The sequence below is a fragment of the Mustela nigripes genome, chromosome 7 (assembly GCF_022355385.1).
Source record: "Mustela nigripes isolate SB6536 chromosome 7, MUSNIG.SB6536, whole genome shotgun sequence".
In the NCBI taxonomy this organism is placed as follows: domain Eukaryota; kingdom Metazoa; phylum Chordata; class Mammalia; order Carnivora; family Mustelidae; genus Mustela; species Mustela nigripes.
In genome coordinates, this window is record NC_081563.1 from 34,691,817 (window position 1) to 34,711,369 (window position 19,553).

General features: G+C 40.8%; 1 protein-coding gene across 2 annotated transcripts in view; it reads right to left on the reverse strand.

The window, feature by feature from the left end:
- Positions 1-6,180: 6,180 nt before the first annotated feature.
- KCNG3 (potassium voltage-gated channel modifier subfamily G member 3) overlaps positions 6,181-19,553 on the reverse strand; it is a 44,114-nt gene continuing 30,741 nt past the window's right edge. For both annotated transcript variants that reach the window (XM_059407605.1, XM_059407604.1), the window contains exon 2: positions 6,181-6,900. In XM_059407605.1, coding sequence (XP_059263588.1) covers positions 6,255-6,900 — 646 coding nt within the window. In that variant the 3' untranslated portion in view covers positions 6,181-6,254. The remainder of the gene's footprint in view (positions 6,901-19,553) is intronic.

The following is a 19,553-nucleotide window of genomic DNA, read 5'->3' on the forward strand; positions in this document are numbered from 1 at the left end:
TGGTAAGAAAACTGAATAAAAATACAGATAAGAAGTTAGGCAGTTGATCTCAAACCAAAAACTTTCCAATTCCATCTTCCGAACAGAAACAGCCTTTCCCTTGAATCTGAAAGCTAAGCCTTACATCCATTTCATGATTTTGCCCTTTTACCTCCAAGTGTTTCATATAAAAGATGGGCTATGGCTAAAACAATAAGACAAAATAAATATATGTATAGCTATGGTCACACACACACACACACACACACACACACCCCACACACCCCACACACCTCCTCCTGTATCAGAGTTCAGGATTTATATCTCAAATGCTGCTCTCCCCCCTAAAAACATAAAATTCTCCTGCCTTCTAGGCTGTAGAGAAGGAATGCATGGAATTTCATCAGAGCTATAAGATCAAGCTTGTAGCATACAGTTAAAAAGCAATATGTAAGTTGAGCAAATCATTCTATACTAATACAGCAAAAACACCTGTCATTACACTTATGTGTCCTTTCTTTAAAAACAAAATACCTTACAATAGTACATACTCTGTATGTATGTGGCCTCTACTCTGTCATGGGCAGAATTACAGGATTATTTCAAAACAAATGAAATAACATCTAAAAAGAGGAAAATCTACCTAATACAAAAAAAGTATGTGAAATTTAATTTCAGTTTTAATACAATGTTGCATAAATAAAGCAAGGTCACTTCTTCAGCTATAAGTGACACAACATTGCTTAGTTCTGGTGGGTGAGGTCCCAGTACTTACTCCCTCGGGCTTTCACCCACTAAGTGTCATTTTTTAAAAAAGATTTTATTTATTTGACAGAGATCACAAGTAGGCAGAGAAGCAGGCAGAGAAGAGGAAGCAGGCTCCCCGCGGAGTGGAGATCCTGATGCAGGGCTCGATCCCAGGTCCCTGAGATCATGACCTGAGCCAAAGGCAGAGGCTTAACCCACTGAGCTACATGCCTTCCTACTAAGTGTCATTTATGCTTTCGCTACACTTACTTGAGTGTTCAAGTCGATTTTAAGTAGCTTTGGTGAGACTCGTTTGATTGAACACTCAAGCAAGCCACATGCCCCCCCACTAAGTGTCATTTAGGCTTTCACTACACTTGCGTGGTGTTCAGTCAAAGGAGTCTCACCAAAGCTACTTAAAATCGACTTGTTTAAGTTACAGCATAAATGCAGGTTATCAAGTTCCAGTCACTAATCAACTGACAATTAAGCTGATGGTCCAAAGTTTAAGTACTTATTGGGACTGTCTGATAAAAACCGGAAAAATCTGGAAGTTTAGGCCTAAGCGGGGAATTGCTGAGAGAAAACAATAAAAAAGCTCATCACAGAACAAGGACAATGTAATCACACTGGCAGATGACATTTCTTTCACAAGTCTTTGGAAGCCTCCACAGCACGAGGCAGACCTGACAGGCCCAGTTCTCTGAGCGCAGATGGGTCTGGAAAAGCAGGAAGCAAAACACCACATTAAAGCATGGTGAATAAAGAAAGAAGTATAAGCAACCTTCCCTGACCAAAATGGAACTTATATGGAACATTCCATGAAAGAGTGGCTTGGCTGGTTGGTAAGATGGTAGAGCAAGCAATGCTTGACCCCAGGGTCGTGAGTTCAAGCCCCACACTGGGCCTAGAGCTTACTTTAAAAAAAAAAAAAAGAGAGAGAAAAGAACAGAAAAAAGAACATTCTATGTAAGTGTCAATCCACGTTACTTCCTATTCAGCTATGACATTTCTCAATCTGTACCTCTAAACAATGCAATGATGACTATGAATTGCAATTATTTGTATATGTATGAATAGGTGTACAACTATGTTGTTTTAAATCTGCAATTTAAAAACCTTACAGGGGAGTGGGGGGATAAAGCTTTACTGTTAAGTCTGAATCCCCTATACCCTGGTCCCAAGCCATCCTTCCTGACATCTAGGATGTCTAAAAGGAACATTTGCTCTTTATTTGACCTATAAGAAAGTGCTCCAAAGTCCCAAAGAAAATATTTAAAAAAGAAATCCTTCATGCCTTCTGATGTTATAAAGTAAAACACAAGTACGTCAAAGACTACTGAACTAAAAATCTAGAAGCCAGGTTGCTGGGGTCTGAGCTGACACTATAGTGACCAACCGTCCCAGGTCACCTGAGATGAAGGGGGACAGGAAGGGGGACTTCCAGTGCTAAAACAAAGAAAGTCACAGGCAAATCAGGATGAGAGCTAGGTCGTAAGCCACTGGAAGCATACTTCCCTGGCTGCTGACATATGGACAAGATAAAGGGCGAAGGAAGGGGACGAGTAGACCAGAGGTCTCCAGGGCCCTTTAGTTCTAATTTACTATGGCCCTATGACATATTTACACTATATTCACTTAGGTCGTATACTGCATGCCATAAGCGAATGTATCCTTACATAGGATCAGAGAGCTCTAGAAATATTTTCTGAAGCTATGTGTTAAGTTTGGAGTTATAGAAGCTTAACCGTGAAGCATAACTAGGAGGTCTTTGTTTTTTTTTAATTTTTCATTTCTATAGCAAAGAGAAAAACCAGCTCCTTTTAGAAAACATTAAGCCGGGCGCCTGGGTGGCTCAGTGGATTAAGCCACTGCCTTCGGCTCAGGTCATGATCTCAGGGTCCTGGGATCGAGTCCCACATCGGGCTCTCTGCTCGGCGGGGAGCCTGCTTCCCTTCCTCTCTCTCTCTGTCTGCCTCTCTGCCTGCTTGTGATCTCTCTCTGTCAAATAAATAAATAAAAATCTTTAAAAAAAAATTAAAAAAAAAAAAAAAGAAAAGAAAGAAAACATTAAGCCAACAAAAGATACCCTTCCAATACCAATATCCAATGTAACCCCTTCCCTGCCTCCCAGGTCACCGGAGACCCAGGCAAGATATCTGGGCAAAAACTTAAAAAAACAGGATATTACTTTGATTTACTGACAGCCACTGTGAAAGAATATATTTCTACGTTTTTAAGAAAACGAGAACTTACAAATGTGTGGTTACAAGTAACTACGAAACCCAAGAGCAAAGCAAATGCAAATGTTGGTTTCAAATAGCAACCTACCAGAACAATAAAGCCATAACAGAAAAAGATAAATAAGGCCTTGAATTTTTAAGAGTATGTTCACTTTTATATGTATGCTGTAATTTATATCTTTAATCTGAAAAAAAAAAAAACCACCATTTGGGAGGATACAAGACAAGTTATATGGAAGATTAAATCATAGTCTCATGTGTGGTAAAGTCAGAACAAATGTTCGGGTTTCCTCTTTCCTCATTGGGCATCTTAATAATTTAGGGTACTATCTGACTCACTGGTACTCAAATAGATGCCAATGAAATTATTTGTGCCATGAATACAGAATTATGAGAAATGTCTAAAAGCACAACTAAAGAAGTAGGCTTGGGGCACCTGGGTGACTCAGTTGGCTAAGCATCTGATTCTTGATTTCAGCCCAGATCATGTCCTCAGGGTCGTGAGATGGAGCTCTGTGTCGGGCTTCACACTGGGTGTGAAGTCTGCTTAAGATTCTGGTGTGAAGTCTGCTTAAGATTCTCTTTCTCCCTCACCCGCTGCCCCTCCCCACCTCATGCTCTCTTTCTCTCTATTTCGAAAAGAAAAAAAAAAAATCCAACTAAGTGACTTTTTTTAAGGCAGCAACGTTCAGGGAAAGCTGTAAGAAAAATGCCTCTGTTCTTAGAAAATGACAACATCCACAATATATTTTTTTAACTCACAAGTGAACTATTCTATCATTTCTCATCATTGTTCTTAATAAATGGGTAGCTGAGCTGTCAGTAGAATTAGTCATTAGAAGTCCTTAGCTTGGCATCGCCAACAAGAGATTTCTTGTTAAGGGCAGCCTCAAAGTGTGTGTGTGTGTGTGTGTGTGTGTGTGTGCGCGCGCGCGCTCACACATGTGGGTCCAATGTATACGTTCAGCTGTGTGCTTCTCCTTGCCTCTTCACACAGAAATTTCTCCCCCCAAATCAGTCCACAATAGCCTGTGCCCATATCTGTCACAGACATTGTGGGAATATAAAGGTGTGTGCAAGAAAAACGGGTCCCAGCCCTCAAGATAGTTATAATTTACTTGGGAACATGAGACATATTCCCATGAAGTCTTCCCAGTGCCAGCAAAATGGATGGCTACCATATTTTTATTAGTAATATGGGGGTGCTAACATCTGCAGATTATTTGCATGAATCACAAAGCCTTAATCAGAACAGGTAAGAAAAAATAAATCCATGCCATTTATTTCAAATATATTAAAATACAATAAATATACAATAAATAACAGAATTTATTTTGAGCATATAATGAGCAGCATACCAGTGCAGCATAGTAAAAAAGATGGGGTGAGATTCTTTTAATGGCCAAAATATCACAAAGACTCATAAATTAGGGGAAAGATACGGTTTTGCTATTATTATCCCAGCAATGCCAATGGCAAAGAAGTGCGGCTTTGAGGTTTTTCTCAAACCTCAGATGTATGTTGAGAAAAATCTTCCGGGTGGGGCGTCTGGGTGGTTGAGTCAGTTAAGCTTCTGACTCTTGGTTTCAGCTCAGGTCCTGATCTCAGGGTGGTGAGAGGCTTCAGGCTCACCAAGGAGTCTGCTGAAGATTCTCTCTCTCCTCTCCTTCAGCACCTCCCCTTTTGTCCCCCTCCCAAATAAATAAATAAACCTTAAAAAAAAAAAAAAAAAAAAAAAAAAGCTGCTGGGCTAGATAGGCAGGATTCTAGTGATCCGGGTTTGGGCCCTAATTCCTCCACAATCATATCCTCTCTTGCCCTGATTGTCTACCTGTACTAAATGAGGTCTGAACTACATGATGGTCAATATTCTTCTAATGAATATTCCATTCTTTGATAAATATAACCAGGTTCCATCTCCTATATATCTGCCCTCTACATTCCATTAAATTACAATGTACAACATTAAACTATTTGTGAATCTATTATTTTAATTTTTTGTGCTTACATACTGACTTCTTTATGGCAACTGGCTAGCAAAGCAAAATCTTAATTCATATTGCTAAAATTTAGCACTAAATAGTCATCAGTTTTATATTATCTAGTTCTAATAATCTACCCAGATTAATGTGGCATCTTGTTCAATATTGGTATAATAAGTTTTGGTTAGCTACAATTTAAAATGGCGAAGCTCAGATCAAACAGTTATGTATTCATTGTTTTTAGCTGGCTTAAAATTGGCTTAGCTACATAGCAACCGAGAGTAAGGAAATATTTAATTTCTCTTTTTATGATAATCCAGTGACAACATCTAAGTATGACTTTGGTATAAAAAGGCTACATAAACATCCTTTCATCTGGTAAGTCTCATTAAACCCACGGCAAAAATGAAGAGCAGAAGAAGATAAATATGGGTTGTAGTATCAAACTATTTCTATTACCATTTTTTATGTTAGAAATATTCTTGTTTGGACATCTGAATGTTAGGACAATTATCACCTAGTAATAGCGGTGAATTCAAGTAAAATCAACTCCAATAAAATGCTAAACAATACAAGCTCTCCTCATTCTGAAACACTGTGTTGAATCATTTCAGTGAAGAGATAAAAGAAATCCAAAATGGAAAAAAGAAAACATGCTCAAGGATCCATGAAGCTGTATGATAAGGTGAATAATAGAAACAAAAATAAATCAGGGAATTGAGAAATATGCTGGAAAAGTTTTTCACATACTATCCTTGCTTGTATCTAGCTCCATTATACAGTTTAAAATTTGGCCAAAATTTTTAAGTATTTGTTAAACAGTTCCCGCGTGTGACATATGTTTCCAGGATACTTCTGACATTGATATGAGAGATTATAAAACATTTAGAAATGAAAATGTTGCTCTCCAACAAAAAACACTGTAACTTCCAAGCTTCTTCTGAATTCATAAGATGGAGAAACATTTGGAAAATAGTACCTTTCAGTTTTAAAATGTTCAAATAATATACTTTAAAACAAACACAAAAAGTGTAATCGTTCAAGACAAGGAGGAGACAAGCCTAAATAAAATAAGATCCTAAAATTTATTCTAGGAGTTATTACTTTTCCTTTGAAGTCTCAATTCTATTTACTCCATTCTAAGGAAATTCTTTCCTCCCTTCAGCTGGGAAGGATAATTTCTACCCTACCAGCACGATGACAGTACCACTGTAGGGCTCTCCCAGCAAGCAACACATGATGAATAGGAAGTAGTGTCAACTCTTTCTACCAAACATGTATGCAAGAATCGATTTGCAATGCATTAATTGAGGAACTCGGCAGAGAGGCTTCTACTGTATCTAGCGGATCTAAACTTGAGCTCATGGTAACACTGCACGAAGCTATGGTAGATAAAAGTGATCGGTAATGCCAAGAGAACAATCCCACTGACAACACAGACTCCTCCAAGAATTCTCCCAGGCATGGTGATAGGATACATATCTCCATAGCCAACTGTAGTCATAGAGATAATCACCCACCAGCAGGCAGCGGGGATGCTGGCGAAGTCCTTGTTGGATGTTTCCAGGTCCAACCCATGTTCAAGAAGCTGAGAAAGTGCACTAAAGATTGCCATGGCAACACAAATGAAGACGAGTAACATAACCATCTCTCGGTAACATCGTTTGAGAGTCAGACCAAGTGTCTGGAGACCAATGAAGTGACGGGCAAGCTTAATCACCCAAAAAATCCTCATCATTCTAAGCACCCTCAAGGTGACTCCAGCCCTCTGGAGTTGAGAGTTCTCGCCCGTAAACACGGTCATTAACACGGAGATGTAATACGGCGTGATCGCCAGTAAATCAATGATGTTCAGGGGTCTCTTGACAAACTCACACTTGTTTTTGGAGACGATGAACCTCACAATGCACTCCGCCGTGAACCAGCCTATGCAGATAGCTTCAATTATCCTGTCAAGAGAACAAAGGAAGCATTGATCATTTTATTTTTAAGCATTTTAATAGCTCTTAGATATCTTCAGATAGTACTACACCGACAAACGACTTCAGTTACTTTTTCCAGAAAACACAAAGAACAGACAGCATTACCAACATCATCAGACCCACCAGGACACGACAGAACCACACACGTTACAGTGCAGAGGAAAACTGAACTTGGTCAAGTTTCTATTTATAGATTGCAGGTAATAACTAAATATGGTTTTTTTTTTTGTTTTTTGGGTTTTTTTTTGCCTGTCACTTGTCTTTTAAAAAAATGACCTCTTATTGGGGGTCTTAAAACGACCTTCTCCGAAGCTAGCCACCATGTGAAACGTTACTGACTCTGCGAGCACAGCGGTTCTCTGCTGCGATGCCATTATGAGGTGGGTCAGAATGACTATTCTGACAAAGGGTGGACACAGCCAAGCTTTCGATGATTTATTTCTTGGTAAATAAGCATAAACTCAAGATCATTTCCTAACATGCTACACTGCTTTCCTTTCCTGTGGGCCCGTGTGGGAAACACGGAAGCCAAGCCAGATTTCAGGGTTTGGCAGAAGCATCAGGTCATGACCACCCTCATCACAAGGGTCATCGTGGAAGGAAAGGCTGAGGGCGCCTGGGCTGAAATAATCACTAGGTTCTTCCCCAAGGACCCAACTGGCGGGTTGGTTTTTCCATAGCTATTTTTATGTGACATGTATTTTAAAATATAAGGCCACATTTTACCTAGAGCAGTATTTACCAACCTTTCCACATCACTGCATGCATTGAAAATAAGAATATTTACAGAGCCCACTGGCAGTAAGGGTAGTATTCTTGACATTGAAGACACCGACCCCGGGGGGTTCTGGTTCCCTTGGCCCTTGCCTGTGTGCCCCAAGGCTGAGGAAATTAAATCTTAGCACACGGTCTTGGAAGCCTTGATGTATATAAAGCCCTGAATAAATAAATTGAACCGCGTTCTCCTACTATAGCGTTGGCAGAGCTGTAAAGGTTAATTTCATTTATTTACAAAAACAGGTAGTACATTCACATGGTATCAATTTAAAAGGTGAAAAAAGAAGAGTAGAGAAAAATAATTCTCTCTCTTGCCCCATTCCCCAGTTCCTGGGCCACAATCCTTTCAGAGGCTCTAGGGAAGAATCCACTCCTTGCCTCTTCCATCTTCCGGTGGCTGTGGGCATTCTTTGGCTTGTTGTGGTATCACTCCAGTCTCTGCCTCCTCCTCTTCTTGTCACAGTGTCACACCCCTCTGTGTCCTCCTTTTGAGTATACATGTGACAGCACTTAGGGCCCCCTCAACTAAGCCGGGATAACTCCCATCTCAAGATCCTTAATTTAATCACATCTGCAAAACCCCTTCTGCCATATAAGGAATACCAGTTGGTTCTGGGTATTAGGACCTGAAATGTTTGGGGTAAAAGGGAGGAATATCTGTCGGCCTACCACATAAAGTTACCACACCAAGTGAGCAGATGAAGTCACAGCTGCCCCCACTATTTCTCTACTGTATTATCTGCTGCTCTGCTCATGAATCCCATTACCCTGTGGTTGCGGCAGCTGCCCTGTCCCCACCAGGCCATCAGTAAAAGCTGCTACCATGATGGCCTCTTTGAACCTGGAGGCTTAGGAAAGTGGGTGGGTAAAGAAACTTGGTAGACCTAATGAATAGGAAGCTGTGGGGTGCATGGGTGGCTCAGTGGGTTAAAGCCTCTGCCTCCAGCTCAGGTTATGATCTCAGGGTCCTGGGATCAAGCCCCACATCAGGCTCTCTGCTCAACAGGGAGCCCGCTTCCCCCTTTCTCTCTGCCTGCCTCTCTGCCTACTTGTGTGTGATCTCTGTCAAATAAATAAATAAAATCTTAAAAAAAAAAAAAAAAGAATAGGAAGCTGCATTTTTTTTTTCAATATATAGTTTTAACAAATAGAGTACCACATATGACTTCTTATCAGGAATGCTCATCAAATATTCCATGGATTCCCCCATATTTCCAGCCCCCCTGCAGGTAGCTAGGATCATATGACCAGTTTAGACCAATGAGCCATGAGCGAAATGACTCTATCACTTCCAGGCACTAGCACAGAAGGGTGAATGCCAAGTCTCTTCCCGGCCATGGCAACCTGGAAGGCATGTGTCCTAAGTGGCTCCAAGATGGTTGGGGCCCCTACGAGCCCAAGGGCCTGGGTGTCCGGATAGAGAAAGACAGACAGTCCCCATCCTGACAGGACATGTGGGCAACAAACACATCTTTGGTGGATTCAGCTGCTGAGATCTCTAAACCGGATGTTTTCCTAGGGAATAACCTGGTACATATGGTAAGCCGTGTGACGCACGTTCAAGAGGGATTGCAGTAGCACACAGTGGGGATGGTCACCACTTTCTTTGTGGTTAAGACGCACCAGTTCTCCAACTGGAGTGCTGAGTCTCTTCCCCAGCCAGACGGGAGCGAGAGCGCTGTGCCCAACCCAAGCCCACTGCCTGCTGCCCCGGCCGCAAGCTCACACTGGCCTTCGAAGGGCTCTCCCAGCAACAAAACCCTAAGATTCTATTAAATGAAGAAGAGCAAAAATTCTAATGGTGCCAAAAATGCCAGAACATGTTCTAATTATTTCCACCAGCAGCCAAAGTTGTTCAGATTAAAAAGGAAGAAATCCAAAGGGTGCAGAATAATCCCCCAGTAAGGGAATTTCACAGAGGTGAACTCCTCTGTAATGAGGCCCTCTGGGCTCTTCCTGCCCCGCCCCCAAGTCAGATGCAGTTTATCCAGAATTCCATGCCAAGGGGATGAATCAGTGAGACACCCCAGGCATCCCTCTTTCACCTAGGACGATGCCAAGGCAGTCTCCCAACAACAAACAAGACGAAGCCTGCCAAAACGCCCCATGTTTCCAAATGGCACTCTCACCAAAGCCACCACTGACAACTGCTAGAAAACCGAGGTCTGTTTTACTCAGGGCTGGAGCCAACAGTCGGGCACTCCCCAAGGTTATGTCTATCAAAAACAAACAGGAAAAAAGAACCAAAGATACTGACGGACACCATAGTCCTTGGAAGACCATTTTGATTTCGAGGCCTAAACACAGAAGTTCATGAATTCGTGGCTAATAAAAATAGTTACCACTTACTTAAGTGTTTCCGTTGGGCACTGTGTGAAGCACTTTACAGACATCATTCCATTTAGTCCTTTCCTAGAACTCTATGAAGTGTTTATTTCCTGATATCCCCATTTTCCAGATGATGGAACTGAGGCTAGGAAGTTAAACAAATTTGCCAAGGTCACACAACTGAGAGACTGCAGGGGCACATATAACGAAACCCAGGTCTCTTGGGCTTTGAAGCTCTACGGAACATCTGAAAATGCTGAAGATTTTTATGGCAAAGTTCGCTGTGAATGTTAAGTGACAGATGTCAATCTTGTGGTCTCCATGGTTGATATATTTGAGCAGCATTTTTCCAACTCTCAGTTCTTAACCCATTAATGGATCGAATCTGACATTCGTTTCAGAAATTGGAATTGAGGGGCGCCTGGGTGGCTCAGTGGGTTAAGCCGCTGCCTTCGGCTCAGGTCATGATCTCGGGGTCCTGGGATCGAGTCCCACATCGGGCTCTCTGCTCAGCAGGGGGCCTGCTTCCTCCTCTCTCTCTGCCTGCCTCTCTGCCTACTTGTGATCTCTCTCTGTCAAATAAATAAATAAAATCTAAAAAAAAAAAAAAAAAAAAGAAATTGGAATTGAAAATATCAGAATGCAAAGGATAGTTTTACGAAACTTCTGTTTCGGTTACATAGAATTGTACCTTGAGGTATGATGTAAAATGCACTCCTTCCTGCAGGTACTGAAGACCACCACAATTACCGGCTCCCATAGGTCACTGGACAGATCCCCCGTGATAGAAGGCACATGCAGGAATGACGCAGAGGTTTCCAGAGGCTCCAAAAGGGGAGCAGATGCTTTTAGTACTAACCAGTTGTACTCCCACCTAGACAAAGGCTAGACAGAACACAAGAGGCCAGTAGCTATGCTGTGTGAGGTCAAAGTGAGTCTCCCTCTGTGTACTATCTTCTCATCTTTTTCCATCAACATTTTATTAAGAAAATTTCAAACACGGAACAAATTCATTTACATTTATATTCTATACTTGTTTATCACCTATTCACCTATCTACCCATCTATTAATCTTTTCTTTAGAGGGAAATGCACTTCTCTATAAAAACTTCGAAGTGCATATAATTAACTAGAGTTCAATATTTGTTTCATTTTTTTCTTTTTTCTTTTAAGATTTTATTTATTTATTTATTTTACAGAGAAAGAGAGAGAGAGTGCATGCATGCATGCGAGTGGGGGTAAGGGCAGAGTGTGGAGTCCAACACAGGGCTTGATCCCACAACCCTGAGATCATGACCTGAGCCAAAACCAAGAGTCAATGCTTTATTGACGGAGCCACCCAGACGCCCCAATCTATCTTTTTTTTTTTTTTTAAGAACAAAGTGTACTTTCTTCTAAAAACTTCAAAGTGCATATCATTAACTAGAGTTCAATATTTGTTTCGTTTTTTTCTTTTGATGTAAATTTTGCATGCCATGAAATACACAAATCTTAAGTGTGCATTCACTGAGTTTTGACAAAGGCATAACCTCTATCATCCAAACTCCTATCAAGATATACAGCATTTAGGGCACCTGGGTGGCTCAGTCAGCTGGGCAGCTGCCTTCGGCTCGGCTCATGATCCCAGGGTCCTGGGATTGAGACCCACATCAACCTCCCTGCTTGGCAGGGAGTCTCTTTCCCCCTCTCTCTCTGCCTGCTGCTCTCCTTCCTTGTGCTCTCTCTCTCTCTCAATCTCTGTCAAATAATATATAAAATCTTAAAAAAAAAAAAAATATATATATATATATAGCACTCACATCACCCCAGAGAGTTCCCCACCTTATTTTTGCTATCACCTTCTCTCACTTCCCAGACCCATCAGACACTTAGCAAGTGCTCAACAGATGTTTGTCCAGGACAGTGTAAATGACTTTGAAAGAACTCAAGGGCCCCAGATGTCCACTCCACAGCCACAGTAAGTTTTTAGGTTATTCTGGGACCTTCAAGGAATTACCAAAGCATATCATCCAAAGGGTGTTGAATTGAGCTAGATCCTTTTCTTATACCATATACAAAAATAAACTCAAAATAAATTACAGACCTCAAACTATAAAACTCTTTGAAGAAAACACAGGGAAAAAACTTTGTGACACTGGCCTTGGCAGTGATTTCTTGGATATGACATCCAAAGCAAAAACAGACAAATGGGCTACATCAAACAAACACTTCTGTGCATCAAAGGATACAATTTCTGAGCAGAATGAAAAGGCAATCTACAGGGCACCTGGGTGGCCCAGTTGGTTGATCCACCAGCTCTTTGTTTCTGCTCTGGTCTGATCTCAGAGCAGTGAGATTGGGCCTCACATTGGGCTCCGCGCTAAGTGCAGAGTCTGCTTGGGTTTCTCTCCCCCTCTGCCCCTCCCCACCACCCAACCCCCTGTGCTCTTTGCTCTCTCTCTCAAATTAATAAATAGATCTTTTTAAAAAATTATGTTCCTTTTCTTTTTAGGATTTTTTATTTACTTTTATTTATCTATCAGAGAGAAAGAGAGAGCACAAGCAGGAGGAGCAGTAGGCAGAGGAAGAAGCAGGCTCCCCAATGGGCAAGGAGCCCGATGCGGGACTGTGTGCCAGGACCCTGGGATCATCACCTGAGCCGAAGACAGATGCCTAACTGACTGAGCCACCTAGGGGACTCTAAAAAAATCTTTAAATCTCTCCAAGCTCAGTGTGGGTCTGCTTGAGATTCTTTCTCCCTCTCCTTCTGCCCTTCGCACTTGTGCACTTTCTCTCTCTACAATAAATAAATCTTTAAAAAAATTTTAGGGGCACCTGGGTGATTCAGTAATTGGGCAGCTGCCTTCGGCTCAGGTCATGATCCTAGGGTCCTGGGATCAAGCCCCACATTGGGCTCCTTGCTCGGCAGAGAGCTTGCTTCTCCCTCTCCATCTCCCCCGGCTTGTGTTCCCTCTCTCATGGTCTCTCTCTCTTGTCAAATGAATAAATAAAATCTTTTAATTTTTGTTTTAATGGTTAAAGTGGTAAAATTTATATATTTTTTTAATCAGAAAAGGCAATCCACTGAAAGGGAGATGTTATTTGCAAGTCACATATCTGATAAAGTTTCAACATCCAAGACATAGGAAGAATTCCTAAAACTCAACAACAACAAAAAAACCTAATAATTTGGGGCGCCTGGGTGGCTCAGTGGGTTAAAGCCTCTGCCTTCGGCTCAGGTCATGATCCCAGGGTCCTGGGACTGAGCCCCACTTCAGGCTCTCTGCTCGACGGGAAGCCTGCTTCCTCCTCTCTCTCTGCCTATCTCCTCTGCCTACTTGTAATCTCTGTCTGTCAAATAAATAAATAAAAATCTTTTTTAAAAAAATCAAATAATTTAAAAATTAGCAAAGGGCTTGATAAACATTTCTCAAAAATTATATACAATGGCCAACAAGCATATGAAAAGATGCTCAACATCACTAATCATCTAAGAAATGCACATCAAAACCATGATGATGTATCCCCATACCTAGTAGGATGACTATTATTAAAAAACACAAAATTGGGCGCCTGGGTGGCTCAGTGGGTTAAGCCGCTGCCTTCGGCTCAGGTCATGATCTCAGGGTCCTGGGATCGAGTCCCGCATCGGGCTCTCTGCTCAGCAGGGAGCCTGCTTCCCTCTCTCTCTCTGCCTGCCTCTCTGCCTACTTGTGATCTCTGTCTGTCAAATAAATAAATAAAATCTTAAAAAAAAAATATTGATTAATTGTATAAAAAAAAAAACACAAAATAACAAGTTTTGGTGGGGGTATGGTGAAATTGGACCCTTTGGCACTGCTGGTGAAATTACAAATTGGTGCAGCCATGAAGGAAATAATTATTGTGGGGGGGGGACCTCAAAAAAATTAGCAACAGAACTACCACCTGATCTAGCAATCTTGCTTCAGGGTACATATCCAAAGAATTGAAAGCAGGGTCTAGAAGTGATATTTGCACACCTGTATTCATAGCAACTCTATTCATAACAGCCAAGAGATGGAAGCAGCCCAAAGGTCCATCGACAATGAATGAATAAACAAATGTGGTATATACATACGATGGAGTATTATTCAGCCTTACAAAGGAAGGAAATCTGTCACATGCTACAAAATGGATGAACCTTGAGGACATTATGCTAAGTTAAATAATCCAGCCATAAAAAGACAAATACTGTATGATTTCACTTTTATGAGATAATCTAAAGTAATCAGATTCATAGAAATGGAAAGTAAAATGGTGGTTACCAGGGGCTAGCAGGGGAGGAGAAAGAGGAGTTGTTTAATAGGCATAGAGTTTCAGATTTGTAGAATGAAAATATTCTGCAAATCCATTTCATTATGATGTGAATATACCTATAATGTTACTAAAGTATACCCTTAAAATTTGTTAAAATGGAGTGGAGTCGCCTATGTGGCACACTTGGTTGGAAATCCTACTTTAGGTTTTGTCTCAGGTCATGATCTCTGGGTCTAGGGATCAGCCCTAGTTTGGGGTCTGTGCTTAGCGAGGGGTCTGCTTGAGACCCTCTCTCCCTTTCCTTCTGCCCCTCCCACTCATGTGCATGGTCTCTCTTCCTTTCTACAATAAATAAATAAATCTTTTTTAAAAATTGTAAATGGCTAAAATGGTAAATTTTATGTTTTTCTTTTATCAGAATAAAAATAAATAAATAAATAAGGCTGTGGTGGGATTCAAACCCACCAAAGACTAGAGCCTTAATCCAGAGCCTTAGACCACTGGGCCATGCTGGCACAAGGAAAAAAAATGGTGCTAACCTCGTCATTAATTAACTAAGTGACATATTCTGCCTTACTTCAAAAAGATTTAAAGTTGGAGGCCCTGGGTGGCTCAGATGGTTAAGCATCAGCCTTCAGCTCAGGTCATGATCCCAGGGTCCTGGGATTGAGCCCTACATTGGGCTCCCTGCTCAGCAGGAAACCTGCTTTCCTTCTCCTGCTCCCCCTGCTTGTGTTCCTTATTCCTGGCTCTTGCTCCCTTTCTGTCAAATAAATAAATAAAATCTTTAAAAAAAAAAAAAAAAGGATTTAAAGTCAATTGTTCTTAGGACTTGCACCAAGCAGAATCTGATTCAATTTTGGTACAACAGGGATAATTAAAAAATAAAAATATAAAAACAGTCAAAGATTGAATATTTTTACTGGATAGTTGATTTAATGAAGATAAATGAACTACATAAACATACAACAGAACAGAACATCTGAAATAGTTACTAAAAGCATGTTATAAATTTTATACATGTAAATACATTTGTATATATATACATACACATATATATGCAATTATAACCAAACTTTATTAAAAATAAGTAGAATATCATAATGTATAATAATATAGTTTATGGGCACCTGAGTGGCTCAGTCAGTTAAGGGTCCTACTCTTGATTTTGGCTCAGTCATGATCTCAGGGTCATGAGATCGAGCCCCACATGGGGCTCTGCGCTGGGCCTGGAGCCTGCGTAATATTCTCTCTCCCTCTCCCTCTGCCCTATCCCACCCTCTTCCTCTCCAAAAAATTTTAAAATAATAATAAAATTAAATGAAAAAGAATATGACATAAGAAAATGCTATATTAATTCAAATCCCAATAACTATTTCCTATTAAATTATCTTTAAAATTTGTTTCCTATTCTATTTCTTTCAGTTTTGTTGTGATGTGATTGATATAACATTGGATTAGTTTTAGATATACAACACAATGATTTGGTATATAGATATACGGTGATTGCCACAATAAGTTTAGTTAACATTCATCACTTCACTTAGTTATAGATATTTTTTTCTTGTGATGAGAACTTTGAAGATCTACTTATCAGCAACTTTCAAATATACGATACAATATCGTTGACTGTGACCACCATGCTGTACATGACAATCCCACAGAACTCTTGACCTTGTAACTGAAGTCTGTACTTTTTGACACCTTCACCCACATTTCTCCCACCCCTGAGCCTGTCCTCGGGCAACCATCAAATTGTTCTCTCAATCTTTGAGTTTGGTTCTTTTTCAATTTCACATATAAGTAAGATTATACAGTATTTATCTTTCCTTGTCTGACCTATTTCACTTAGCAAAGTGCCCTCAAGGTCCATTCATGTTGTTAAAATGGCAAGATTTCCTTCTTTTTATGGATGAATACTATTCCATTATATTCTCCTTATTCACTCATCTGTCAGAGGACATTCACATGGTTTCCAAGTCTTGGCTATTGTAAATAATGCTGCAACAAACATGGAAGTACACTTAAATTTTTTATGTAAGAGCTTTGAATTATCTTTAAATTAGAATAGGATTTTAAAAATTAACTTTATGGGGCGCCTGGGTGGCTCAGTGGGTTAAAGCCTCTGCCTTCGGATCAGGTCATAATCGTGGGGTCCTGGGATCGAGCCCCGCATTGGGCTCTTTGCTCAGCGAGGAGCCTGCTTCCCTTCCACTCTCTGCCTGCCTCTGCCTACTTGTGGTCTCTGTCTGTCAAATAAATAAATAAAATCTTTTTTTAAAAAATCAACTTTATTATTTTGGTGGGGAAAGAGGAAGATAAATGTGTGTATGTGTGTGTGTAAAGATAGAAGATTGTGATCATCTCTTACCCAAAATAAAAATACTCTGTCCTTCTTTTGTACATGAAACTATAGAGCACAGAAAAAAGACAGCAGGATCCTGAGGCAGACCACCCTTTTCCACTAGCAACTCACTGCAGAACTTTGGATAAGCTATTTAGTCTCTCCTCCTGAATTTTCTTCATTGGTTAAATGGTGACAATAATAATAGAACCCATCTCTCAGGTTGTCATAACAATTAAATGAAATAATATAAAATAATAGTAAGGGCTCAACAGATTGTGGCTATAATTACTGTTGTTACAAACCATCTCTGGGCTCCGAGTCCTCCCTTCACACTCAAAAGGAGATCAGTTCAATGCCTTCCTGAGCAGAAAGAGAAGGCAAGTATGAATGCTACAGCCTTCCATTCTTTCTTCCTTCCAGAATTCTGCCTGTAATCTTATACACTGCTGGCTACAGCATAAATTGGTATAAACCACTTAAAAGAGTAATTGGCAGGATATATCAAGCTTAATACCATACATCAGACCCAGCCATCCACTGTAAAAATTTATCCCACACACGCACCCTCATATTCACACAAGAACTGCACAATGAGATCCACTGCTTGAACTACGCAAGGATAAAAAAAGAGACACGTCTATGCATAGGAGATTGATTATATAAATGCATTTCCCTGGGCGCCTGGGTGGCTCAGTGGGTTAAGCCGCTGCCTTCGGCTCAGGTCATGATCTCAGGGTCCTGGGATCGAGTCCTGCATCGGGCTCTCTGCTCAGCAGGGAGCCTGCTTCCCCCCCTCTCTCTCTGCCTGCCTCTCCATCTACTTGTGATTTCTCTCTGTCAAATAAACAAATAAAATCTTTAAAATAAATAAATAAATAAATGCATTTCCCAAAGTTATTAGGTTGAATCATATGAAATTTATATCGGCAACTTGAGGACTCTACCTTATACCCTGCGGGCAAGAAAAGGAATCAGGTGCATTACTGTGTTTTGAGGTGAAACATTCTTCAAGACATACAGGCGCAGAATGGTACGTAAATTACGTGGTGATTATGTGAACGTGCGTATGCACACACATGTTCTGGAAGAATACTCAAGAAACCGCAAACACTGGCTGCTGCCTCGAGGGATGGAGCCTGTGCAGGATGGAAACTCACTTTTTACTTCATTCCCTTTTGTATCGTTAAATGCTTTACCACGTGCGCATGTTATTTGCCCAGTTTAATAACAAATTTAAGAAGAAGTAAAAAAGCGTGCCTGGAGAGAAGAGCAATCAGCATGATGGAGTTGTCAGCAGTGTGACTCGTCCAGCATGACCCCAGAAATGCCACAAAAGGAGAAGTCACACCGTTCCTACCCCAGGCTTTCAGGCGTGAATGTATAAGGCATTTCCAATCACATTTCTAACAGGCACAGGCAGTCTAAGAATACAGGGCAGGATAAGAATTCTCCAACATGCTGCACATCAATGTCACCACATTACCTGGAGTGTCTTTTCTGTCCTTACAAGAGTTTTCTCCCTAACAGTAAGCTGAATAGGAAAAATAGCAGAATTTTTAAAACAAATCTTGATTTTTTCCCTGTGCACTTTAATTACCTTCAAAAATAAAATTTGTCTCATTCCTATCTTTTTATCTTCCAACCTAGATCAATAACAAGAATAAAGACAAGCAGATTATGTACCCACTCAGGTACCAAGCATCTTTCTCTAAATTTACGTGTATTCATTCATTTAATTCTCACAACTAAATGCAATAGGTTTTGTTATTTTCACCACTCATGACAGAGGAAACTGAAGTAAAGACAAGTGGTTTGCTCATGCCCCACAGCTCACAAACAGCAGATTAGTAATACATACTCATTGGTTATGTACTACATTGAATCCTGGCTGGGATTTATGTATTTCCTTATTGCTGTAATCAACATATGCTTGTTATTTTATTTTATTTTTTTACTTTATTTATTTGAGAGAGAGAGAGAGAGCACAGAGGGAGAGTGAAAGAGAAAAAGAGCAGGCTCTCCACTTAGCAGGGAGCCCGATGTGGGGCTCAAACCCAGGATCCTGGGATCATGAGCTAAGCCGAAGGCAGATGCTTAACCAACTGAGCCACCCAGGCACCCCTACACTTGTTATTTTATGTTCCCCACTTCACACTATTGTGTTTACTCATGCCTGTGTTTGGATGGCCATTTCTTTAGAATACTGGCAGGAGAAGGACAGTGATAAATAGAAAGGCCAGTGGGAGTTGAGGATTGGCTATGTGGGACTAGGCTCCCTACTTGGATTTTTAAGGGGCTGCTGTAATTCTGCTGGATCTCTTGCCCTCTGCCACCTACTCGCCACGTAGCAGACAGGAGCACGTGGTTCTCTCCCTGCCTGGGTAAAACAGGTTCCACCTCCTAGCTGCAGAGCACAGTTTCTCAATGTCGTCTCTCTGTCCTGTTTTACCAAGGCAGGTACCAGATCCACGTTCTCTCTTTAAAGATAAAGACAGACCAGTGACCTTCTGCAAAGAACAACCAAGCTCTTGACTATATAAGCAAGGACTCCAAGGACCACAGCACCTGCTCTGCTAGGAGGGGGGGGGTGTGATTCATCTTACATAAATCTCCATCAAACTTCAGAGTGTGTTTCCATGAAAAATCACAGGCAATTACTACAAATAATCCTTCCCTTCTCCTTTAGGCATAATAACCAGTTCATCTTCAAGCCAAATACATGAGTTACATGCACTATGGTAGAACCTGAGGTGGTATGTGCCTTACTAGGAAATCTGTCCTACTAGTGAGAGTTAATAAAGCTGGATTCTAAAACCTAAGAAATGGTTATAATACTTTTAAGATTTTATTTATTTATTTGACAGATATCACAAGTAGGCAGAGAGGCAGACAGAGAGAGAGGAGGAAGCAG